Source organism: Trachemys scripta, chromosome 2 (genome assembly GCF_013100865.1).
Source record: "Trachemys scripta elegans isolate TJP31775 chromosome 2, CAS_Tse_1.0, whole genome shotgun sequence".
Lineage (NCBI taxonomy): Eukaryota > Metazoa > Chordata > Testudines > Emydidae > Trachemys > Trachemys scripta.
The window spans coordinates 112,862,956-112,889,649 of NC_048299.1; the positions used below are offsets into that span (position 1 = coordinate 112,862,956).

The following is a 26,694-nucleotide window of genomic DNA, read 5'->3' on the forward strand; positions in this document are numbered from 1 at the left end:
TGTCTGGTATCAGAGGGGTAGCCGTGTTAGTCTGAATCTGTAAAAAGCAACAGAGGGTCCTGTGGCACCTTTGAGACTAACAGAAGTACTGGGAGCATAAGCTTTCGTGGGTCAGAACCTCACTTCTTCAGATGCAAGAAGAAGTGAGGTTCTGACCCACGAAAGCTTATGCTCCCAGTACTTCTGTTAGTCTCAAAGGTGCCACAGGACCCTCTGTTGCTTTTTACAGATTCAGACTAACACGGCTACCCCTCTGATACCAGACAGCAAGTGTGAAAAATCGGGGCAGAGGGTGGGGGGGGGGGGGATAATAGGTAATAAGCCCAAAATATTGAGCCTGTCCCTATAACATCGGGACATCCGGTCACCCTAATTATGAGGTTCATGCAACCAAGAGGGAGTTTCCAGTGATGGATTTATTTGTGACAAGTTTGTTTTGCCAGTGTTGTAATGTCACTTCACAATTCCTTTTTTGGAATCATTTCCTTTTTAAGGTGTACTAGAAATAATTAGCCACATGTATACCATGTAAGCAGAGAAATAACTATCTCTGTACATAATTTTATGTTTTTTTCTCTAAGCATTCTCTTTAAAGGGTACTTGCATACAATTTAAATGTTTAGATACTTTTATGGCATTATGCTTCCAGATCATTTGAATATTCATGTATTTTAATAACAAACCTGAAATGAACGTTGAAAAAAAAACAGCATTTGAGTAAAAGCATTTCAGAAACAAAAGCAATAAAGCTTCACTTACCATAGACCATGAAACGGATTTCTGTTGTCACATATTTATTATTATGTACATAGATGACATTGCAGATGTAACTTCCAGAGTCACTTCCATGAATATTATAAATTTCCAGGCTACCATCATCAGTTAAAACAAACCTTTGTGATTCTAGAAATAAAAATTTACAATAAAATATTTTAAAATTAATAATGATATAAAGTAACTAATGGTGTTACCATAGTTGAAGCCTCCTGTATGGTTGGATTCTTCCATAAATCCATACTACTGTTCTTCTCAGTAGCCACCTCTAATATATAGGGCACATAGGAAAGTAAAACAGTTATGCTTGCTCCGTGGGTTCCAGTGCATCACATTGACAATGGGTGAAAATGGTCCAATCCCCACATTCCATTTTTCCCAAAACATAAATGATGTTAATAAATATCTAAGGAGGAAAGGATAAGCCGATGATGGGATATGTGAAAAAATTATTTTGAGAACTCTAAATATGATAGCATTTTTCTTTACATTGGGGTCTACTACATAGATTCCACTATTTAGTGAATACAAATCAATAAAATAATGAAATGAAAGTAGGCTATTATGTTAGATACAAAATAATAAATAATAATTATTATTCAGCTTTTAGGCTCAGGGTATGTCTATACAGCAGTCATGGGCTATAGTCACAGCTTGCGTAGACATACCCAAGCTAGCTTCAGTTTAGCTAGCTTGTGTACTGGAGCGGTGAAACTGCAGTAGTGGACGCTTCAACATGGGTGAGCCCTGTTGGGTGAACCCAGGGTTCCAGGCAGGCTTGTGCAGCCCTCACTGAAATGCATACTGCTAGTTAGATTAAAGCTATGTATGTATGTCTACTTGAGCTGCAATCACTCCCTGTGATTGCAGTATAGACATATCCTTAGGGAGACTTCCATGGACTTCAGTGGGTTTTGGATCAGGCCCGTATTTCACTTTTCATCTGTAGATCTCAAAGTGCCTTACACAGAGGATGATATTATTCCCACTTTACCATGAACAGAAATTGAGGCACATACAGGGGAAGTGACATGTCCAAAGACACACAGCAGGTCAGTGTTACAGCAGGGCATATAACCCAGATCTCCTGACTCTCAGTCCACAGCTCCTCCACTGGACTTCAAACGGCCTGGCAGAACTTACCGGATAAGTAAGCTCTTAACAGAAGAACTCTGAAGTCTCACAAGTCTAGTATAGCTTCAAGTATTGCAAAGTTTGTTTAAAACATTAAGAAGTTTTAGATAGTAGAGATTAAAAAGAAAATGAAAAAGCACTTCTCCTTCACACTGGGATTTTCCATGGGGAAGTGATAAGTAGTTGAGGCCTTATTATACCGGAGGAATATATTGAACTTTTTTTAAAATTCCCATTGAAATTAATGACAGTGTTTATTTGGATAGGTGGTTATATGACCCTAATTTTGTATACCGATCATAATTACAAATTACAATTACCCCTCCACTCAGCATGAATAATTAGATTTCCTTAGATTTTCTTAAGATTGTACCTATGAACATCAAATGCTACAAATAGCAGAAATACAGGAAATACTAAATCAAAATCATTATTCCAATATACTCCTAGATTCAAACTCTGTACAGGTGTCTGTAGGCTTTATTGAAAAAGCTCATACCTACACTGCTGTTCCCTTATTGGGCTCAGGGTGAAAAGCAAGCCTGAAGCTCCCAATATTGATGTCTTATTATATTTGAAAATTCGGTTTAATCAAAACAGTGAGCCCGGTCAGGATGGATGGGGAAGAGGTTTTGGGAGCTCAATAAAAAAAATAAAGCCTTCCTTTTTATCTCCTCACATCTTCTGTTCATCATCTCATTTTGGTCCCTATTTTGCTGCTCTCTTCTTTCCTTTCTTTTCCCATTTTTCCTGTTACCATCGTATTTCTCTCTGTTCTTTTCTTCTTTGATCTTTTTCTTTTTTTGCACTGTTTCTAGCACTTCCTCTTTCATATTTTATGTCTTTCTCCCACATTTAAAGCACCTTCTCTCCTTTACTTCCTCCCTCCAAATCAGACCGACATTCTAGACAGTTTCTGTAAGAACTCCTATATACAGAGCACTGCAAACACAAGGACACTATTTACAAACAGTCAACTTCCTTCTATGTCAAGCTGAACATTACTCCTGGAGGAATTCTGCGCTACTGCGTACATGCATAATTAATGAGCTGTGCATATTTTTAATTTGTTGTGCAGAAAGAAGCTTCTACTGAAATGTTGCTGCAGTTCTGCTTTTTTCCTACCAGAGGGCCCTGTGGCACTAGAATAAAGCAGCAGCTCCCGGCAGCTAGGGAAGAGAAAGAGCATGCCTTCTTTGCAGTACCTGTAAGGCCAGGTGAGGAGACAGGGCTATGGGAAGACAGACAATGTGGCGTGCTGGGGGGATCATCCAGGGGCTCGTAGTGGGGAGAACAGACTGGGGCAGGGGCTGAATGGGAGTAGAAGCACAGGGCCATATGATGACTGGGGAAGGGGTACAGAGCTACATAGAGACAGAGCAGTCTGGGGGCACAGAGACACATAGGGACAGGGGGAGGGGATGCAGGATCACATGGCAATGGGGGGAGTGGGTGTCTGAGTGGGAGTGGGGGGACACACGTGGACAAGGGGTGCAAGGACACATGGGGTCGCAGGAACACATGGGGACAGGGGCAGATGTGCCTGACTGAATAGGAGAGGCTAGGGGTCAGCCAGGTCTGCATGGGGGAAGCTCCCTAATAATCCCTCCCCGCCTCCCAAAAAAGCCTGTTCCATAATTTTCCCACCCATTCCCAACAACCCTCCAAGTTTCCAGCAATTTATTTCCCTCTCCCTCAGCTCCTCCATTACCCCTGATTCCCCCAAGCCTTTGCACTGCTTCTGAGGGGTGTGTGAAATATGGTTCTGTATTGTAGTTTAAATGAATTATTACTCAGAGTGCTGTACTAATATGCCTACTAAGGAAACTATTTGTCAAAAAGCATTTCCTGAATCTTTTTTGTTGTCTGTATTGTTACAGACATATTTGCTGACAGGTATTTTGAAATAAATGACCAAATATAATTGAAACTGGTGTGATTATATTGTGTTTTGACAAATAAAATATGCTGCATTTTGCAGAATTTTAAAATATTGTGCACTAAATTTTTAATTTTTTGGCACCGAATTCCACAAGGAGTAAAACATGGAGCCTAACTGCAATGGGAAGATGACCAGAATCATATGGTTTTAAGCAGTTTCTCTTTTCAGCTAGTTATGTACCCATAACTTTAGAGGGCTGTTTTGTCTGCGTTGCTGGCAGCAGCTCAAACTGTACAATATCTAAAATAGATGTGGATCCACATTTGCCCCATACATGAATATTTCCTTAAAATAAAACTTTTTCTTCTTTTTTATACCACTAATTTCAAACTTACAATTTTACCAAATATACCCTTCAAACTGTTTATATTGCTTTCTACTTATATTACTCCTGACTGGTTATTTTTCCTCAGAATCCATTTATGATTCCTATCAAATGCAATACATTTATCCAAACTACTCTTGTTTGCATATTCTATTACAGTTCGGCTCAGTGCAAAAGTAAAATTAGAAGGTGTAAATTGGCTGCAAATATTAAAAATATAATTACCTTTGGTTATCAATCCTATGGGACCAATCCACTGATATTTTGGATCAATGATTCTCTGCTTTAACAGTTTTTGAGTCAAACACTTAAGAATTAAGTCTTTGGAATTAATGAGAACATACACTGGAACTAAAACAGAAAAAATGTTAGAATATAATTAGACACAAGAGTAGACAGACTGACATCAAAATGAATATAGACAAGACTGTAGCCGAGTGGCAAAGGAATCACTACTTCATAGAGGCTCTGAGTGTGAAATACTGACCCCACTGAAGACAATGCCAAAATTCCCATTCTTGTTTTGTGTAGGCACAAAAAGAGTTTTGGTTTCTAATGCTGTCTGTCCAGCCTGTTTGAGAGAGGTGAATCTAGGACTAGAATTATCACCCAGTGTTAGGGAATAAGCAATGCGAGGGGAAGAGATCAATACAAAAACACCCTAGACCAACAATTTCTATGAAGTGTTGGAACACTGATTAGTATAAATGAATAATCAGGTTTCTCCCAGTATTATTGGCTTACCAGTTGATCCTTCTATTCCAAGTATTTGATCAGAAATTTGTGGAGCATCTGGAATAGATGCGACTCCACCAGTTTCAAAAAAGGCCACTGAGTCATGAATTCTATCTATATTTTCTCGCTTCAAGCGTACAGCTCCTTTCTTTATAAGATGAGTCTTATCCAAAAAGCAAGGACTTCCAGCTAGATCAATAGAAAGGAAAAAAAAAACAATATTACAAAACATAAATAAAAATGTAAACAATTACAGATAAAATAAAGGCAGATGTGCTCTAAAATACCTAGGGATCTGTAACACTGAAATAGCATAATTTTGCATTTGTACTCTACTGTATGTTACATAAGATGAAGTGTCATGTTTTTACATTTTTAATTGCTTTCTAGTACTCTGAAACAAAAATTCAGTCCACCTTGGAGCTTGAAGCCAGGAGGTAAGCTAGCAGCATTAGAAAATGGATATGTCACTTACTCTTTGTAGGGCTAAAATAGGAAGTGAAACTATGGTAGTAAATGTTATTGGGTTGTTTATAAATATATGAAAAGTTGCCCATCTCTGATCAGAATGTGTATGTGAATGAAGCTTGGAGTATGTGATAACTTTGGTTCTTTAGGTACAAGAGACTGAACAAAAGGGACTCTCAGGGCCAAATTTCAAAAAGGGAGCATTTAAAAATGTTTCCTCTGCTAAAGTTAATTTAAAAAAATATATATATATAGAAAATGCAATATTAGAGAAAAATGCAAACAGAAAGAGTTAGAATGTAAAATATGGAGACTAAATTCAATCATTTATATGTGTGCAATCCAGGGATTAGTATCCTACATTTAGTGCAAATACACCCTCAGCTCTGGAGTCACTCCTAACTGAACAGAATTGTTTATTAGAGAAGCAATATATACCCTTCTTAAGTTTTATACCCTATAATGGCACTAGAGTTCAATTCTGCCAATGAACAACACTCTTTTATTTAGCTGGTGCTAATCCTTGCTAACCATAGTAGAGCTATTATATGGTCTCAGTAAAAATCAATTCAGCCTCACTTCTTATTTGTATGAAAAGCTCAATCTACTACACTGGTACAACTGAAAAGTCTATTACTATGAATTAATTCTTCTACAGTACTTTGTTCTTATTTGTATTAAAAGCTCAATCTACTACACTGGTACAACTGAAAAATCTATTACCATGAATTAATTCTTCTACAGTACTTTGAATATGTAGTATAGTGGCCCTTTAAAAAGTTTGCCAGTTTTCTTAGATAATTAACAAAAAACATTCAGTATTCAAGATATTTCTTAGAATAAGTATTGAGAAGTCGAAGGGAATACTGAAGATACTGAGATAAGCTAGATAGATAATGATGGTTACCCTAGTCCTTAAGGACCAGAATTGTGAGCTCAAGCCTTTGCAAAGACAAAGCCATGCTGGGAAGGAGGAGGAGGAGGCATTCTCCTGAAGAGGCAATGCTTGGAGGCATTAGACCTGTGTAAATTACAGTGGACTCATTTCTTGACCGTATCTAATGTATTCTTGGTGTCGTTGTGCCAGGATGTGGGGAGACAAAGGTGGCTCTAAGCTACTTTTCTACCTCCACTGATCCTCATGTTTGTAATTTCTTTGTATTTAGTACTTTCTGTGAATTTCATTAATATGCCATGTCTCCTATATCTCTTGTTGACTTCAATGGGAGTAGACTTGGGCCCTTAATGAAGCTTTAGAGATTTTTTCCCTAATTCAGTATGTTGCTTTTTATCATTAACCTTCATTTATAGACTTTCAGTCATTTTTAATCCATACAACATTGATTGTATCCTCATTGGTTTGAATTAATATTGAGTGTAAGATTTCTTAAAACTCTCTGCCAGGAGATGTTCTTAGAACACCTGATACATTTATAAAAAACATTCTTAAGTTGCTGAACACCTTTGCGCTGTGGTAACTTACTCTGTTTTTTTGCTGCCCCTTTCTTATCCCTCCCATATTCATATTTAGTTATCTTTCTTCTTTTCTAAATACAGCACAAGTTTGTTTTTTAACCTCAAATTTTTGAGTACCCTCAAAGTCACTGTGGCCACTTCTTATTTGTTGTGCAATTTTTCACAGTTATTGTGTTTTGCCTAATAGCATCACAAATTGCCTAGCCTTCTTCCACATTGTTGGGTTTTCATACTTCATCTTATCACACCTAAAAGGAGACCAAATAATACAAGTCCAGGAATTTATCAAATGTGCTCTCTTATGCAATTAGTGCTCTGTAGCAGATGCTTATCATCATTTTCTTTCATTTTTCATTCTTTAGCCAATGTATTTCACCATCAATATCTTCATTGTCTAATTGTAGTTTGATGTAGTACTGTAATCATATTTAAGATATTAAAATTTCAGAGAAAAATAGAATGCATTAGCTGGACAATGTGAAACATTTCAACCTCCAAGACATAACTGTGTGGCAGGCATAAGAAAGGCAGGTAGTTGAACTATGGGGACTACATACTAAAGAATATAGCATTGAAAACCATATAGTCTTTTATTTGTCAGAACCACCTGGCACTGGGGTTATAAACAGTATATCTGAGCCAACATCTGGCACGAAAAGGAAAAGTAGTCATCATGATCCATATTAGTAATGATAAAGAACGTGCAGAATGCTGAGTCTAGAATGAATATCCTTCTAAAATATAGTTATAAAGTAAATTTTTGTGTCACTTTTCAGAGGGGTGCTCTGGAAAATACAATTCCATATAAATACACATTACAAATCTGGAAAAAAGGAGCAGATCACCTAGGCTGACTAAAAATTAGCTAGGTAATCAGCTGTGTAAATCAGCTACAGTACTTAAAGCAATTAAATGTTTACAGTTACTTAAGAGATCAAAGAAATTCTAACGTTTCAGCTCCTCTTGATTTCATCAAGTCAATATTTCAGCACTTAAAAGTTCAATTCTAGGAACAGCAGCATGTTAATCAATTACACTACCATCCAGTCTGTGCATGAGGAACCTTTGAAGTTATGTTGGGTCCTTTTGAATTAAATAAGAGACTGATGACTTAATAATGCAATAGCCTAATACAGTTAAACACACTAACATCCACAATACTGAACAAGTTATATACATGACCTAAACTAAATGTAGTTTTAAAATAGCTTTTTGGTTACATGAATTGATTCCTGACAGAGCAGTTTCCCATGCAACCAGATGCTCCAGTTCCTTACAATAGAGAAGAGTGTGCATTCACAGTTAAAAAAATATCTTAATATTTTAGATGTTATATTAAGTTAATAAGAAACTGAAAAAACTTGGACTTTCAAACATCCTGGCAATTCCAGTTATAAAAATGTTGTATATATCAGTGAGAATTTATATGAAGAGGAAATAATCCACGGAATTTGTGCCTTGGAGAAGTTTTTAACCTAAATTGGTGGAATATAAATTTACAGGGTCTTTCATGCGGGTCCCCACATCTGTACCCCAGAGTTCAGAGTGGGGAGGGAACCCTGACATGGTGGCAGCATGGTGGGATCATTTTGAACCAGAAGCACAAACCTCAGGATTTTAAAAACATTTTTTCTTTTGGCTGACTTAAAAAAAAAAACCTCCCTGGTTTTTCAAAGGGCACTTTTTTTTTTTTAGCTGAGAGCAGCTGGAGATTTTTTTTTCCCCTCTCTGCCTCAGGGCAGAGTAGCTAAGTCCTGCAAGGGAATTCACAAGCTGTTTTGTTTTCTTTCTAAACTCTCGGGTTAGGCTAGGATGACAAGCGCAGAAAGGCTAGGGTGACAGAAAGTGATGTCCAGAAAAAACTGAAATTAGCCAGATTTGAAGCTGAGGAAAGAAAGAAGGAACATGACAGCTAGAACTGAGACGGATGGAGATTGATGCACAAGTGGCCAGAGACAAATCTGCCAGGGAGGAGAGGGTAAGGGAGAGGCAGCATTCTGAGGGAAAGAGAGAGGCAGCATGAACTGGAGGTGATGGAGTGGAAACGATGGAACCCTTCAGCAGCTGGCTCCACTTCCCCAAAAATTAACAAATGGGAGCAACTATGTCCGCAGTATGATGAATCCAGTGACATTGCTGAATATTTCATCACCTTTGAGAAATTTCTGTGCACCCTCCATGCAATTCCTGACGATCACAAGATGACCACTTTGGTAGCAAAATTGACTGGAAGAGCTCTGGACATATTCAACAAGATGCCTATTGAGGATGCTTCTGACTATGGTTAATTTAAGGATTTGGTTTTGAAACAATTTCAAATTACACCTGAAACTTACAGAGTAAAATTTAGAGCCCTTAAGAGAGGGGCTGGACTAAGTAATGTAGCTTATGTAAACCAGATGAAGGATCTGTTAGGCCTTGGCTACACTGGCGCTGTGCAGCACTGCAACTTGCTGCGCTCAGGGGTGTGAAAACGCCCCCCCCCCAGCGCAGCGAGTGCAGCGCTGTAAAGCGTCAGTGTAATCAGCGCCTGCAGTGCTGCACGCTCGCTCGCAGCGCTGCAAGCTACTCCCCTCGGAGAGGTGGAGTACATACAGCGCTGAGAGAGCTCCCTCGCAGTGCTGGTGGCGCGACTACATTTGCGCTTCACAGCGCTGCCGCGGCAGCGCTGTGAATTCCCAAGTGTAGCCAAGGCCTTAGATAAATGGGTCAAAGGCAGGGCTGTAACTAGCTTTGAAGGAATGTGTGACTTGGTTGTCCAGGAGCAGTTCCTGACCAATGATGATGTAAAACAGTGTTTATGGGATAAGAAAACGGACTCAGCAGAAAGTCTTGCTTCTTATGCTGATCAATACGAACAGTCCCAGACAGTCAGAGAGGTGGGGCAAATCGGAACAAAATGGGTGCAGGTAGCACAGAGGAACAACCCTGGTCGCAGTTTGGGCGGATACCAGGAGGACACCCCGAGACCTCACCATACCACTGGGGCCAGCCCAAGGTCCCAACTACATCCCAAGGAAAACCCCAGACACCTTATAGTCCCATCACACCATTCTCCAGCAACCCACCTTGCCCCAGTGACCAGTCAGCTGAATGATGTTTTAAATGTAACAAGCTGGGGCATGTAAAGGTGAACTGCCCCACCTACCCCAACTGATTACAGTTCATTGCACTGGGGTCACACCAAAGGTCCTCAGGCCCAGATGCCTCCCAGATACCCTCAGAGCAAAGGGAAACCGTGAGTGTGGGCGGGAAGATTATTGCGTAGATGGACACTGAAGCACAGGTGTCAGCTATCCACCAATCCTTAGTGGACCCCAAATTCATCAACCCAGAGGCCCAAGTGATGATTCAACCCTTCAAGTCAAACTCTTTTGACTTACCTACAGCCAAGTTGCTTGTCCAGTACAAGGGCTGGTCAGGAATGTGGACTTTTGCCATCTATGATGATTATTCCATTCCCATGCTGCTGGGGGAAGACTGGGCCAACCATGTGAAGCTAGCCAAGAGGGTGGGAATGGTCACCCGCAGCCAGGCTAAACAAGCTTTCACACCTAGCTCTGTTCCTGAGGCTTCTACAAGGGCCCAGTCTGTGTAACCAGAGACCCAGACTGAAGTGGTGGAACCGGACCCCCTGCCAACATCTGCAACAGCAGTAGTGGATCCAGTCACAGAGACCCAGCCAGAGCCAGGCCCAGAACCAGAACTGGCAGAGCAACCAGCACCAGAACCATTGTGAGCACTGAATCCAGTGCTTGCAACCCCGTCTACAACTCCAGCGCAAGAGGGCACCACCATGCCTACACTGGCAGCAGCTAAACCTGCGCAAGAGGCTCAGCCGAAGCCTGAAACACGACCTAGTGCACCAGTGGAGAGTGGTTCACAGTCAAGGGAAACAGCCCCATCACTTACATCACTTCCAGAGAGATCAAGCCCAAGTCCACAATCCAGTGATGAATTAATGTCTCCAGCATCAAAAGAATAGTTCCAGGCCAAGCAGGAAGCAGATGATAGCCTCCAGGGAGCTTAGACGGCAGCATGGGGCAACCCACCGCCTCTCAGCTCTTCAAATCAATCCTGGTATGTTGTAGAAAGAGGATTTTTATACAAGGAAACTCTTTCTGGTGGGCACCAGGAGGACTGGCATCCTCAAAGACAGTTGGTAGTTCCAACTAAGTATCGGGTAAAGCTCTCGAGCTTAGCCCATGATCATCCTAGTGGCCATGCTCGGGTGAACAGGACCAAAGACTGTTTGGGGAAGTCCTTCCACTGGGAGGGAATGGGCAAGGACGTTTCTACCTATGTCCAGTCTTGTAAGGTGTACCAAAAAGTGGGAAAACCCCAAGACCAGGTCAAAGCTCCTCTCCAGCCTCTCCCCATAATTGAGGTTCCATTTCAGTGAGTAGCTGTGAATATTCTGGGTCCTTTTCCAAAAAAGACACCCAGAGGAAAGCAGTACATACTAACTTTCATGGATTTTGCCACCCGATGGCCGGAAGCAGAAGCTCTAAGCAACACCAGGGCTAAAAGTGTGTGCCAGGCATTAACAGACATTTTTGCCAGGGTAGATTGGCCCTCTGACATCCTTACAGATCCAGGAACTAATTTCCTGGCAGGGACCATGAAAAGTCTATGGGAAGCTCATGGGGTGAACCACTTGGTTGCCATCCTTTACCACCATCAAACAAATGGCCTGGTGGAGAACTTTAATGGAACTTTGGGGGCCATGATTCGTAAATAAGCACTCCAATGATTGGGACCTAGTGTTGCAGCAGTTGCTCTTTGCCTATAGGGCTGTACTACATCCCAGTTTAAGGTTTTCACCATTTGAACTTGTGTATGGCCGCGAAGTTAAGGGGCCATTACAGTTGGTGAAGTAGCAATGGGAGGGGTTTACGCCTTCTCCAGGAACTAACATTCTGGACTTTGTAAACAACCTACAAAACACACTCCAAACCTCTTTAGCCCTTGCTAGAGAAAACCTAAAAGATGCTCAGGAAGAGCAAAAAGCCTGGCATGATAAACATGCCGGAGAGTGTTCCTTCAAAGTAGGGGACCAGGTCATGGTCTTGAAGGCGCTCCAGGCTCATAAGATGGAAGTGTCATGGGAAGGGCCATTCATGGTCCAAGAGCGCCTGGGAGCTGTTAACTATCTCATAGCATCCCCAACCTCAAACCTAAAGCCTAAGGTGTACCATGTTAATTCTCTAAAGCCCTTTTATTCCAGAGAATTAAAGGTTTGTCAGTTTACAGCCCAGGGAGGAGATGACGCTAAGTGCCCTGAAGGTGTCTACTACGAAGGAAAAAGTAACAGTGGCGTGGAAGAGGTGAACCTCTCCATGACCCTTGGACATATGCAGCAACAGCAGATCAAGGAACTGTGCACTAGCTTCATGCCGATGTTCTAAGCCACCCCAGGACAGACCGAACAGGCATACCACTCCATTGACACAGAGCTCCAGGAAGAAATCACAGGCAGTGTGGAGCAGGCTATCCAGCACTGTCTGTGATTTGGGGGGGGGGAAGGTGTGTCATGAACATACAGCTAAGGGTAGCATAAAATCCCTCCTTTACCTGTAAAGGGTTAAGAAGCTCAAATAACCTGGTTGGCACCTGACCAAAATGACCAATAAGGGGAGAAAATACTTTCAAATCTGTAGGGGGAGGTTTTTGCTTTGTGCTCTCTCTGTGTGTGTATTGTTCTCTCTGAGACAAAGAGAGAGACCAAGCAAGTAATCCAGCTCCTACTGAAATGATACATCTAATATTACAGAAACAGTAAGGAAATGAGTTAGATTCTCTTTTGTTTTAGCTTGTGAATTTTCCCTATGCTAAGAGGGATGTTTATTCCTGTTTTTTTGTAACTTTAAAGTTTTGCCTAGAGGGGAATCCTCTGTGTTTTAAATCTTATTACCCTGTAAAATTACCTTACATTCTGATTTTACAGAGGTGCTTCTTTTACTTTTTTCTTTATAATAAAGTTCTGTTTTTTAAGAATCTGATTGGGTTTTTAGTGTCCTAAAAACCCAAGGGTCTGCTCTGTGCTCACTTTGGTTACCTATTTGGTTGGTATATTATTCTCAAGCCACCCCAGGAAAGGAGGTGAAGGGGGTCTTCGGGGGATATTTTTGGGAAACAAGAACTCCAAGTGGTCCTTTTCCTGAATCTTTGTCTAACTCAGTTGGTGGTGGCAGCGATACCATCCCAGAGCAAGGAATTTGTGCCTTGGAGAAGTTTTTAACTTAAGCTGGTGGAATATAAGCTTAGGGGGTCTTTCATGCAGGTCCCCACATCTGTACCCCAGAGTTCAGAGTGGGGAGGGAACCCTGACACAGCCCCTAAGTCTAAGAATTTATAAAAATTAAACTCTCTCATACATACCAACAAGGACTCTAGGTTCAAGCTAATGGTGAATGCAGTCATGATATGTATCTCCACCCCTTCCTCATGATACACCCAAAAGTAAGTCATTCTTGGTTAGCCTAAGTAAACAGGAATTCAACCAAAAAAGAGAGAGAGAGAGAGAGAGCGCTCAAACCAGTAAAGAAGCCCTAATTCTCCAATACCACTGCTTTTTTTTTTTTTTTTTTTTTTTTTTTTTGCGCCAGTTTAACGTTCATCAATGTAAAAATAGTATAACAGAGTGGAGAACTGGGCCCTATATTTTCTATTTTTACTAGCCTGAAATCAATAACGTCCAAATCTTAAAAGCCGCCTACCTTTAGATTTGTAAATGTTCAGTTTCATGTCGTTCCAACATCTATATCGTGTGCCCTTTCTCTGAGTATCGCTGCCCACTCAGCCCTCTTAAATGGAGTTGTAACTGATTCACAGTGGTACAGCACCTAGCTCTATGGGGTCCTGGTCTATGACTAGGACTCCTAGTTGCTACATTAATAAAAATAAAAATAATGGAACATTTACAGTGTTCCCCTGTAGCTGATTCTGATGCCTCTTGAAACCTGATTCCGATTTCACTTGCTCCAATATACACTAACAGTAACTCTACTGAAGTCAATAGTACTACTTCATTATAAACAGGATTTCTGTTTTTGGGGGCTTATTTATTTCATTTTTTCAGTGTTTATGTTGTGAAATGTGAGGTTTTTTAAGATGTCAAAAATCAGGTTTTTTCAGGGCTTTCCTCTTTGTATATACTGTAATGAGTAGTCTCTTTGTAATGTTCTCTAGTGTACTTTAACATAGTGCTGCTTCAAACAGCACTACATTAAAATGCACTAGGGAATCTTTGGTAAGCACCAGCAGCTCTACATGGACCAATTAATGCGCAACAGGTTAGTGCACTTTAGAAATCACATCCCTGTAGTATGCATTATTGATCCGTGTAGACAGGCCCTTAGATGCAAGTAACCATTTCTGGTGTTTTTCCAGTGTTTAGTGGATAAACACCAATTTTATTTTTTTGTTATCAGGGGTGTTTTATCAGTGCTTATTGGATAAAACTGAAAATCAGAAGCCCTGCTTTTAAGTGCGATCAGAACCAGGTGCCTTTATTTAACTATTTTTACAATAAGAGCTCTTCAAATAGAATCTATGTAAGAGAGGGTTACTCACCTTGTGCAGTAACTGAGGTTCTTCGAGATGTGTCCCCCTGTGGGTGCTCCACTTCAGGTGATGGTGCATCCCGGCACCATTGATCGGAGATTTTCAGTAGCATTGCCTGGCCAGGCCGCGCGTGCGCAGCAACTGTCTCATGGTGCCGTTGGAGTCTCTTCAGCGCGTGCATGGCCCAACCCCCTCAGTTCCTTCTCTACCGTAGAGTCCACATGTCGAACTCCAAAGCAGAGGGGAGGAGGGTGGATAGTGGAGCACCCACGGGGGGACACATCTCGAAGAACCTCAGTTACTGCACAAGGTGAGTAACTCTCTCTTCTTCTTAGAATGCTGTCCCTGTGGGTGCTCCACTTCAGGTGAATGTAGAGCAGTACCCACCATGGTTGGGGGGAGACTTTGGAGTTATGTGCATAACAGCAGCAGAAAGGACAGTAAGGCCTAATATGGCACCCACCCTGGAGTCTTGTCTCACCGGATTAGGAAAGCATCCCCCAGGGATAGGGGACCAAGTCCCGCCCTGGAACAAAATAGCAGGCATTTGTGGTTCTGTGCTGTGGCGCATAAGTCGATAGATGGGAACCCCCATTGATAGAATATCTGTGTAAGATCGTAGGGTTCAGTTCCCATTCGTGCTCTTGTGAGAGCCATCTGCTTAATGTGTCGGCACTGGTGTTTTGGCATCCTGGTAGGTAAGAAGCTGAGATGTTGATGTGGTGCTGGATACACCAGTTCCATAGTCTCATGGCTTCGGTGCATAGGGAGTGGGATCATGCCCTCCTTTATCTGTTGATGTAGAAAATTCCTGCAACATTGTCTGTCATCACTCAAATTGATTCGTTTCTTAAAAGAGGTAGGAAGTGAAGACAGGCGTATCTTACTGCTCTGAGTTCTAGCAGGTTATGTGAAGGTGTGCTTCCGATGGCGACCACCTGCCTTGTGTCGTGTGGTGGTCCAGGTGTGCCCCCCAGCCCAGTAGGGAGGCACCTGTTGAGATCATGATTGAAGGAGGTCTGTGGTGAAAGGGAACCCCTATGCAGAAGTTCTCTGGTCTTGTCCACCATTGTAGGGATGCTAAAACCTTGGTCAGTGGTGTTACCACCATGTTGGGGCTGTGTTTGGTGGGTCTGTATACTGAACGCAGCCAGCCCTGAAGACACCGCATGTGTAATCTGACGTGTTTTACCATGAACATGGTGACGGCCATGTGTCCTAGCAATTGTAGGCACGTCCGTGCTTCGATTCATGGACAGATGTATCTGATGTCTATGAGATGTTTGATGGCTAGGGCTCTGGCTTGAGTTGAGTCCTGGTGTGCCTTGATGAATTCTAGTTGTTGTGTGGGTATCAATGTGGACTTCTGAAAGTTTATTTGCAACCCCAGTCTTTGGAAGAGGTTGATGGTCTATCGTGTAATTGTTTCTGTCTCTGTTTACAAGTGTCCTTTGATAAGGCAATCATCTAGGTATGGGAAAAATATGATCCCTTGTTTCCGCAGGTGAGCTGGAACTACTGCAAGGGTTTTGGAGAACACCCTCGGTGCTGTGGACAGTCTGAATGGGAGCACTCTGTATTGGAAGTGGTCGTGTCCCACTGTGAATCGGAGGAATCGTCTGTGAGCTGGATGTATTGAGATGTGTAAATATGCATCTTGTAGGTCGAGGGCTGAAAACCAGTCCCCCATTCCAGCGCTGGGATTATTGTGCCTGAAGTAACCACCTTGAATTTTTGGGAGCATATGAATTTGTTGAGTTTTCGAATGTCTAGTATCGGGCGCCATCCACCATTTTTCTTCAGGATTAGGAAATAGTGGGAATAAAAACCCTTCCCTCTGTATTGTGTTGGTATTGGTTCCATGGCATCTAGCTGTAGTTGATGATCTACTTCCAGTCTTAGAAGGTGCTCGTGAGAACAGTCCCAAGATAGGAAGGTGGGTAGAGTTGTTATACCAATAAAAACTAGCAGGATCTTATTAAAGGGGACAAGATAAAGATGCCACATTTATTATGATAACAATTTGATTTATGACCAATAATTAATATTTCAATCCTTATACACACACATTATACCTAATACCTATACACACACACACACACACACAAACACACACACATTCATCAGATGTTCTGCAGCTGCTGCATAGTTACCAGTCCTGCTTGAGTCTGTGGCTTGAGTTTGCAGCTTGGGTTCGTAACTTGTGGCGGCTAACTGGCCAGGAAAGCCGGGCACAAGGACGAGCTGGGTCTCTGTTGGGCATGCACCGATGCCCTTCCATATTAGCAGCAGAATGTTACCCTCCTTCAAAGTTTTTTATCTCACCCATCCTTTTTGTAGGCTTTAGTTTGAATTCAGAGTCTATAGATTTTGCTGTGTCACGCTGCCTCCAGGTTTGGTGATTGATCACCTGTCAATTGCAGACATGACTTTCAGCCTCGGACCGGGCTTTGATTTTCCTTTTATTGTACCTTTTTTTTTAGGGTGGATTCTTCTTACTTTGTTAGGGCTCTTGTCTGCATCTTCAGCCGTTGGTGTTTGAACTCTATTTAATCAGGACAGGCTGGGGCTAGAGGTTGATTTTATCATTTATACATACCTTATTTACACATTTAAACTAAACAAATAAGATTACAGCAGGGTTTGCAAAAATGAAGGTTGCAGCAAGCCCTTACAAAATGGAGTAAGCGTTTTAAAATGGGGTTTGAATTACAATATGACAAACAGTGAACAGAAGTTACACTGTAGGCAAGTGTAATAAATGGTGAACAGAAATTACAATACTGAAACAGTGCAAGTCTTAGTGATTTAGGAATTGGATTGATAATGAAACTTACAAAGGCAGCTGACTGAACAGCTATGGCTCTTAACAAGCATTTTAACTGTTAATTAGCCAGTTATTGGGGTAACCGGTTTTATGAATGAATATTGTTTCATTCATAAAACTTTACTTATGAAGTTACATTAATAAAGTAAACAATTAAAAACAATTTCATTCATCAGTCCTACAGAGTAGGGGGACAAAAAGTAAAAGGGATGGAATAGCCCGATTGAACTATTTGTAAAACCCAACTGTCTTGTGTAATATGCTCCCAAGCTTGATAAAAATGCTGTAGGCAGTGACCAAATGGGCAGATAGGTGCTGGTGTTAAGGGGAGGTCGTTCTGACCTTCGACCAAGCCTTCAAAACTGGTTTGTTCCCTGATGGTTGGGACGCCGTTTGTTGAGGTTGTGTCTGCCGGTGTCGAGGTGATTTATTTCTGTGTCTGCCCGCCTCGTAAGGCCTGTTTCGTTGGTATGTTTGGTACCACTTCCTTTTTTGGGGGCGGTGTATATATGCCAAGTGTACGAAGGTTCGCTTGAGAGTCCTTCATGGTGTGTACGACTTCATCAGTTTTTGCTGAAAATAGTTTGGCCTGGTCCCCACTAACCCCCCACTTCGGACTAAGGTACGCAAATTCAGCTACATTAATAACGTAGCTGAATTCGAAGTAGCTTAGTCCGAACTTACCGTGGGTCAAGACGCGGCAGGGAGGCTCCCCCGTCGATGCTGCGTACTCCTCTCACCGAGCTGGAGTACCGGCGTCGACGGCGAGCACTTCTGGGATCGATCCGGGATCGATTTATCCCGTCTAAACCAGACGCAATAAATTGATCCCAGAACATCGATTGCCTGCCGCCGGACCCGGAGGTAAGTGTAGACGTACCCATTGTCTTTATCGAAAGGTAAATCCTCAGTCTTTAGTTGGAGCTCTTTTGGTATGCTAGACAATAGCAGACACGAGGCTCTGCACATCACTATCCGCTGTAGCCATGGTACGGGCTGCAGTATCAGCGATGTCCAGGGAGGCCAGTAAGGCTGTCCTGGCGACCAATTGTCCCTCCATCAGGATTAATTTAAATTGTGCTCTCCTGTCTTCCGGTATGTCTGCGGTAAACTCAAAGAGATAATTGTCAAAGTCATATTTAGCCGAGAGGGCACTGAAGTTGGCAATGCAGAATTGTAGCATCGAGGAGCTGCTGACCTTGCAACCAAGAGGTCTAGATGCTTGGGGTCTTTATCCTGTGGTGTAGAGCGGTATTGAGATTGTTTGGCATAGTGGTTTGCTGCTTCCACCACTAGAGAATTCGGTTGTGGGTGGCAAACAGGAAGTCCATGCCCCCTCATTCTTCTTTCTGCAGACTAAACAATCCCAGTTCCCTCAGCCTCTCCTCATAAGTCATGTGCTCCAGCCTCCTAATCATTTTTGTTGCCCTCTGCTGGACTCTTTCCAGTTTTTCCACAACCTTCTTATAGTGTGGGGCCCAAAACTGGACACAGTACTCCAGATGAGGCCTCACCAATGCCGAATAGAGGAGAATGATCACATTCCCTCGATCTACTGGCGATGCTCCGACTTATACAGCCCAAAATGCTGTTAGCCTTCTTGGCAACAAGGGCACACTGTTGACTCATATCCAGCTTCTTGTCCACTGTAACCCCTAGGTCCTTTTCTGCAGAACTGCTGCTTAGCCACTCGATCCCTGTAGCAGTGCAGGACTCTGCACTTGTCCTTGTTGAACCTCATCAGATTTCTTTTGGCTCAATCCTCTAATTTGTCTAGGTCCCTCTGTATCCTATCCCTACCCTCCAGCATATCTACCACTCTTCCCAGTTTAGTGTCATCTGCAAACTTGCTGAGGATGCAGTCCACGCCATCCTCCAGATCATTAATGAAGATATTTAACAAAACTGGCCCCAGAACCGACCCTTGGGGCACTGCGCTTGATACTGGCTGCCAACTAGACATGGAGCCATTGAGCACTACCTGTTGAGCCCGGCGATCTAGCCAGCTTTCTATCCACCTTATAGTCCATTCATCCAGCCCATAGTTCTTTAGCTTGCCGGCAAGAATACTGTGGGAGACCATATCTACCACTCTTTCCAGTTTAGGTCATCTGCAAACTTGCTGAGGGTGCAATCCACGCCATCCTCCAGATCATTAATGAAGATATTGAACAAAACCAGCCCCAGGACCGACCCTTGGGGCACTTCTCTGCTTGATAACGGCTGCCAACTAGACATGGAGCCATTGATCACTACCCATTTGAGCCCGATGATCTAGCCAGTTTTCTATCCAAAAAATGGTGCGCAGGACTGTGGGAATTTTTTTAATGGCATGAAAATTATGGGATGGAATAAGCATTATGGGAGGGAGAAAGTGGAATTCTGGGACCTTGACCTGTAGTTCCCAGAAATCCCTTTGTGGTATCCCACAAAGCACTATGAAAATGTCCTACCAGGTATTGTACCAGACAGAGGCGCAGGGCACACTAGGATACCTACCCAGGAAGAACGACATTTCTATCGACACAACCACTCTTGGTGAGGCCATGCAGCTCTGACATAAGCAGCCAAGTGAGTATGTGCCCTTGTGATATACAAAAGTTGTCAGCTGAAAGCTGACATAATGTACATCAACTAAACTTTGTAGAGGATATGCAGCTTTCTACTGCACCCTCACTGTACTAGAAGAGCACCGTCAGAGTAAAAAATAACCAAAAAAAGCAGATGAGTTACAGCCACAAAATAAAGATTCTTCTCCATCCTCACATTTGTGGAGAGTACATTTTTTATCCATATGCACATTTTAAAATGTTATGAGTTGTTTTATGAAAAAGCAAGGTAAAAGACATAAGCTTTAAGTGATGACATTTGTGATTTTGCTTAATTCTTGCAAGAGTGAATTTCACAATCTGTGGCAAGCTGTCAAGAAATCTCCATCTCAACATACTTGAGATAGAGTTTCATTCTTCTTGAGAAAAAAGGCTATTAAGGGCAATGAAGGCCCTGGATAGAAGGTGTCTCATAGGTATCCTGGGGCCAGCACGGTGAGGATTTTGAAAATAAAGACCAAAGATGAAACCTTGGGTATTTGGCCATTGACATCAGTAGGGCCACGATTTTCCCCTGTCTGTTAAATTTAACGTGATGTTCAATAAGGAACCAGTGGAATGAGCAATGTAGAGATAAAATATTTCTGTTAGCCTATATTGCTGAGGAGGCTGTGACAGATATGACAAGTTCCTGCAATATGCTGGATAAACCTCATTGAATTAAGTTAAATTTTACTGTTATTAAAAAATCCAAATGTTTATGTGTTATTGTGGAATTGAATGTAATTTAGAGACATGACTAATGTAAATCTTGGGAAGTGTTATGAGCTTCAAAGGACTCTTTGAAACAATGTGCTAGACAAACAATGTTAAGTGGGATTCCTAGGAAATACTTGGAAGGGGAAGGTAACTTCCCACCACCAGAGTCATCCTTTCACAGCTGCAGCCTGAGGAGAAACCTAATGTCTGCTGATTGCCAGTTACATGAGGACCAGACCAGATGACCAAACTGGCTCAAAGAATGACTCACAGATTCATTGGGGTGATAGTTCTTAGCTAACAGGTGTTATGAACTTGTGACCAGAGAAAAACCCAGGGACTGTTCATCTGCCAAAGTTCTTGTTGGAGTCAGGGGGAAAACTTATAAGCCTGCGTGCAGGTTCTTTTATTTTCTCTGTAAGCCTTTCACCTTAAGAATAAATGTGCTTGCTTAGGAAGAGCTGTGTGGTATCTTAACTGTATGTAATTACTCTGTTTATAGCCTTCTGAACCATAAGCGGCGAGTTCTATGGGCCCGTGGTGCCTGGGTACCAGGAATATGCATGGCCCGGGGCCCAGTTCCAGCAATGTTTGAGGCTGGGTCTCTCCCTCAGCCCTGCCTTCCACCCCCGGGTGCTTCTCCCCCCGACACATCCCCCGGGGTGATTTAAAATGGCCCGGGGCCCCTACCCACCACTGGCAGTGCAGCAGAGCTGAGCGGCTTCCTGCCTGCTCGCTCCACGTGTCTGCTGGACCCTCCCTGCAGCCCCTGGGTGGGGTGGGTCTGTGTCTATGTGAGCTGCTTCCGCCCCAAGTGTCCTCGCGGCCAATAGGAAACTGCGGGGGCAGTGCCTGGGGGTAGCAGCGCACGGAGGCCCCCCGGCCCGCACTGCCTAGGAGCCCCAGGTAAGCGCTGTACCCTCCCACCCCCAAACTCCCTCCCAGAGCCTGCACCCCCTTCCTTTTCCCACACACTCCCTCCAACCCCCAAACTCCCTTCCAGAGCCTGCACCCCCGTCCTCCACACCCCCTCCCATCCCCAAACTCCTTCCCAGAGCCTGCACCCAAACTCCGTCCCAGAGCCTGCACCTCTCAACCCCTCCTCCTGCACCCCCATCCCTCCCCAGCCCAGAGCTTGCACCCAGCACCCAAATTCCATCCCACAGCCTGCACCCCAGGCTCCCTCCCCCACCCAAACTCTCTCCCAGAGCCCAACCTCTTACCCCTTCTGCACCCAAACTCCCTCCCAGAGCCTGCACCCTAATCCCCTGCCCCAGCCCAGAGCCTACACCCAAACTCTGTCCCAGAGCCTGCATCCCTCAACCCCTCCTCCTGCACCCCCAGCCTGCACCCAAACTCCATCCCAGAGCCTGCACCCTGCATCCCTTCTGCACCCCAATCCCCTGCCCCAGCCCAGGGCCTGCACCCCAGACTTCCTCCCCCGACCCAAACTCCCTCCCAGAGCCTTAGACAGGTGGGGGGGGGCAGAGTTTGGGCGGGTGGGCTCTGGGTGTTCTGGACACCACCAAAATTTCTAGAAACCTGCCACCCCTGTTGTGAACAACAAGGATAAATGATTCCCACATTTTGATCACTAAGGAAGGATGAAAATATAAGACATGAAAACCAGAGTATCATACATAAAGCCCACATCATAGCCCACTAAACAAAACTGAAGCACTGCTGAGTTTAATTTAACCATACTTTTAGTTTGGAGATTGGGGGGGGGATATGAATTTTGTTTAGTTGGTAGAAAGGGGATATTTTCAAATATATGACTATGAAGTTCTCTGAGTACGCTACAGCAGAAAGCATGCTTTGCTAATGTTTTCAAATAGATTATCTATATGGTATCGAAGTATACAACAATTTTTCTTACATTAAGTTATAATATAAGTGTAAACAGGGTCTGAATGAATCTTCCCTGACAGCTAGCTGGGATGGGAAATCACTTGGGTGTATTTAGGTAAATACAGTTTGCTCTTGCTTTGCTTACATATTCAGCAGATACAGCAGTGTCAAAGTGATCAACTTTGTCTGGTGTTGGGTACAAATCACCTTATTATAGAATGCAGAGGTAGTGAAATATGGCTACCAATGTTGTAATTATTGTAGAAATACAGGAAAGCAGGACTGTGCTTAACCTATCCCAAATGACAGGGCCACCCTCAGTTGAAAGAACCTCATTAAGCCGGGGGCTCAAATGTCAGAGCCCTGTGAAAGTAAGAGGAGTGGGGACAGGTATCTCCAATCAGGAGGCTGCATGCCCTCATCAAGGGCCCTCCCTAGACTGGTTTAACCTGGTTTAGACGCTGCCCAACCTACAGTAACTCCTCACTTAACGTTGTAGTTATGTTCCTGAAAAATGCTACTCTAAGCAAAACGATGTTAAGCAAATCCAATTTCCCCTAAGAATTAATGTAATGGGGGAGGGGGGTGTTTAGGTTCCAGGGAAATGGTTTTTGCCAGACAAAAGACTATATATAGAGAGAGTATTCACAGTATAAGTTTTAAACAAACAATTTAATACTGTACACAGCAATGATGATTGTGAAGCTTGGTTGAGGTGGTGGAGTCAGAGGGGGGATATTTCCCAGGGAATGCCTTACTGCTAAATGATGAACTAACACTCGGCTGAGCCCTCAAGGGTTAACACATTGTTGTTAATGTAGCCTCACACTCTACAAAGCAGCACAAATGGAGGGAGGAGACACAGTAGACGCATGGCAGAGGCTGCAAACATTCCCTGTGGAAACTGAACGTGATGATGAACCCCCACTATCCCACTGGAGTTCACCACTCCCTCCACTTTCCAAAGTGCCGGGGGGTGCATGTGTGTGAAAGAGCGTGTGTGTGTGTGAGAGAGAGATGCGCATTGCCCCTTGAAGTATGCTGACCCTACTCTAAGTACACTGCCTTTTTAAGTATATCAGCAAGTTGAGACAGCAGCTGCTGCCAGCAAGCTCCCTCCATCCTGAGCCCTGTCATGTATCTCCCCTCCCCCTCCGCACTCTGCGGAGATAGGGTACAGGAGTGGGGGGAGGGGGACACCCTGACATCAGCATCCCTCTTTCCCCACCCCCCTGCACAGCAAGCAGGAGGCTCCTGGGAGCAGCTCTAAGGCAGAGGGCAGGAGCAGCACACGGCAGTGGGGGGAGGGACACCTGAAATGCCCAGCACTTGATAGGCTGCTGCGCGGCTGCCGCACATGGAATTTAGGGGAGCTGATGGGGGGCTGCCAGCCCACCCTGGTTCCAAGCCCCCACCAGCTAGCTCCCATGGGCTGCTCTTCCTGCAACAGTGGACAAAGCAGGCGGCTGCCAAACAACATTATAAGGGAGCATTGGGCAACTTTGAATGAGCATGTTCTCAAATAGATCAGCGACGTAACAATGAAACAATGTTAACCGGGGCGACATTAAGTGAGGAGTTACTGTACTTGGGGGTGGGTCTTTTACTCATGGTTTACGTTTATGAATCCTGTTTGCAGTGTTTTCCCAAATTAACGCCGAGTTACTTCCCTCCTTTTATGAAAAGTTTCTTTTCTACAATCAGACTCTGTGCTTACGAATGGGGAAGTATTGCCTCTCAGAGGTGCCCAGGGGTGGTGTGTAAATGTCCCAGGTTACTGGGTGGGGGCTCGAGCTGGTTCTGTGTTGTACCAATGGAAAGGAACCCCTAGATATTGAACCCTGTCCTGGTTGCTACTGGCAGCACCTGGCAGAAGGGCTACATAAGGTTATATAGCACAATATATGTACATTTCATTGTCTGACAAGTAAAATGGGTTGCAAATTAATAGCTTTCCTGACAAAGAGAATTTTGAGTCAAAAGACGTGTTGATAAATTACAGAATCACACAAACATTTGTCAAAAAACAACGAAAAAAGGAAGATATGTGTCCAACTCAAATGCTTCCCAAAGTAAGTGACCTGCTTCCCAATCCCAGTTGTGTAAAAGTCATGAGTGGTTTAAAATCATGAGATATTCCAAATACACATTTTGGCTCCTTCCTGTTTGCCATCTGGTTTTGAATCTTCACTGTACATTTTGAACACATTTTCAAGCTTTTCTCGAGAACCAGGAAGGCTAAAAATTTACCTTGAAAAACAAAAAAAAAAAAAGAAAGCAAGCACACTGAGAGTTTCATACAGTAACTCAAGAAGCTGAGCCTTTAAGAACACAGTGAGATTCTTGATAAAGTTGAGTTGGCCGCACTGCAGGTGGGTCTCCACTAGTTGTTTGAACATGCGCAAGTAAAGGAGTCTGGCGGAAGGGGAAGAATAATCCAAAATGGATCAGAACCAAAGAGAAGAGTAATGAGAGAAAAAGGCCAAAGTTAAGGGCAGTGGTGCTGGAACAATTTTCATAGTGGGGGCGCTAAAGGCAGAAACCATGTATTTGGGTTGTTATAACTACTTCAAGCCAGGGGGTGCTCCTGCACCCCGAGGTCAGGCATCCCTGACTAAGAGTGTGGCAAAGGAGGGAAGCAACAAAAGCGAGGACAACTAGCGGCTTGAGCGCGATGCAGAAGACGGAATGGCCAGGAGCCGGTCACCGGCCCGTCTCACCAGTATTTGAGGGGCGTGGGAGGGAAAACTGCGCCAACCTTTCCAGCCGGCAGCCAAGGGCCCTTAAGCAACTCGGCGATTTTAAAATGCCCCGATCACGAAGCTGCTCCTCGGAGCTCCCGTACCAGAGAAGCGCTGCAGAGGGAGGCGAGGCGAAGCGAAGGAGCAGATGCCCCCTCCCCCCCGGGGATGACTGACACGCCGGGACGTTCCTCGAGGGGCGAGGGACGCGCGCGCCCGGTTGAGCCACCAGCGTGCGGAGCGCAGGCGCAGTCCGGACTCTCCCCGCCTGCGGAGACCCCGCTGTGAATGGCCCCGAGGCGGGACCGCTGGCTGGAGCCAGAGAAACGCGGCCCGAGGATCTCCCGGAGGGGCGGGCGCTCACGTCACTCGGAGAGGCCCCGCCTCGCTCCCTGCTCGCTGGGGGCGGAGCCGCCTCCCCGCCCCGTTACTCACCCGCCGGCCCCGGCAGCAGCAGCGCCGCGGCCGCCAGCCAGAGGAAGGCCCAGGGCCGCGGAGGGGCCGTTAGCTCCATGGCGCCGCCCGCTCGCGCCGAGGTTCAGCCTCGCGCCCCCCGGCGATGCAATAGAACGCGCGGTGGGGGCGGGGCGAGCTGCTGCGGGGAGCGGTGCTGGGGGAGCCGAAGAGCGAGCTGCGGGGCAACGGGGGAGGCGGGTCCCCCTCCGCGGCGCGGCCAAGCCACTAGCCTGTGTAAATGGGCCAAGTTGCAGCCACCCTACCTCAGGTGCTGCCTATACTGGGGCTGGTTGTAGCATGGGGAAGCGGCACCAGTGCAAGTCCTGATTTGTGGTGGACAGCACAAACTGCAGTGAAATGTAGGACTGGACCTCAAGAAGTCATGGAAAGCCAGCCCCTGTGCTATGCCAGGCCCAAGTAATGCCTGCTAGACTAGTGGCTCTCAACTTTTCCACCCTACTGTACCCAGGCCCGGCTCCAGGCACCAGCCCACCAAGCTTGTGCTTGGGGCGGCATCTGGAGGGGGGCGGCACGGTGATCCGGCTCTGGCTGCCGGGGAGAGCAGAGCCACGGCGGGCTCTCCACCCGGCGCTCTGGCCGCCACTCCACCCTCCCCCTGGCGCTCTGGCCACGGGGGAGAGCGGAGCCGCGGCAGGCTCGCCGCCCTCCACCCGGCTCTCTGGCCACCACTCCGCCCTCCCCCCCGGCGCTCTGGCTGCCGGGGAGAGTGGAGCCGCAGCAGGCTCTCCGCCTTCCTCCAGGCACTCTAGCCGCCGGAGAGAGTGGAGCCGCGGCAGGCTCTCCGCCCTCCTCCCGGCACTCTGGCCGCCGGGGAGAGTAGAGTCCCGGCCAGCTCGCTGCCCTCCCCCCGGCGCTCTGACCGCGGGGGAGAGCAGAGCTGCAGCGGGCTCGCCGCCCTCCCTCCGGCACTCTGGCCGCTGGGGAGAGCGGAGCCGCGGCGGGCTCTCCGCCCCCCCCCCCCCCCCCGGCGCTCTGGCTGCGGGGGAGAGCGGAGCCGCGGCGGGCTCGCCGCCCTTTTCCCGGCGCTCTGGCCTCCGGGGAGAGCGGAGCCCCGGCCGGGCTCTCCGCCC

The 26,694-nt window shown here is 45.0% G+C and overlaps 1 protein-coding gene across 4 annotated transcripts in view; it reads right to left on the bottom strand.

Annotated features, from left to right (window-relative positions):
- LOC117872707 (zona pellucida-binding protein 1-like) overlaps nucleotides 1–25,713 on the bottom strand; it is a 48,830-nt gene extending 23,117 nt beyond the window's left edge. For all 4 annotated transcript variants that reach the window (XM_034761435.1, XM_034761434.1, XM_034761436.1 and 1 more), the window contains exons 1-4: nucleotides 25,583–25,713; nucleotides 4,920–5,099; nucleotides 4,401–4,526; nucleotides 760–903 (exon numbers count right to left, since the gene is read on the bottom strand). In XM_034761435.1, the coding sequence (XP_034617326.1) occupies nucleotides 760–903; nucleotides 4,401–4,526; nucleotides 4,920–5,099; nucleotides 25,583–25,661 (529 nt within the window). In that variant the 5' untranslated portion in view covers nucleotides 25,662–25,713. The remainder of the gene's footprint in view (nucleotides 1–759; nucleotides 904–4,400; nucleotides 4,527–4,919; nucleotides 5,100–25,582) is intronic.
- Between the last annotated feature and the right edge of the window lie 981 nt (nucleotides 25,714–26,694).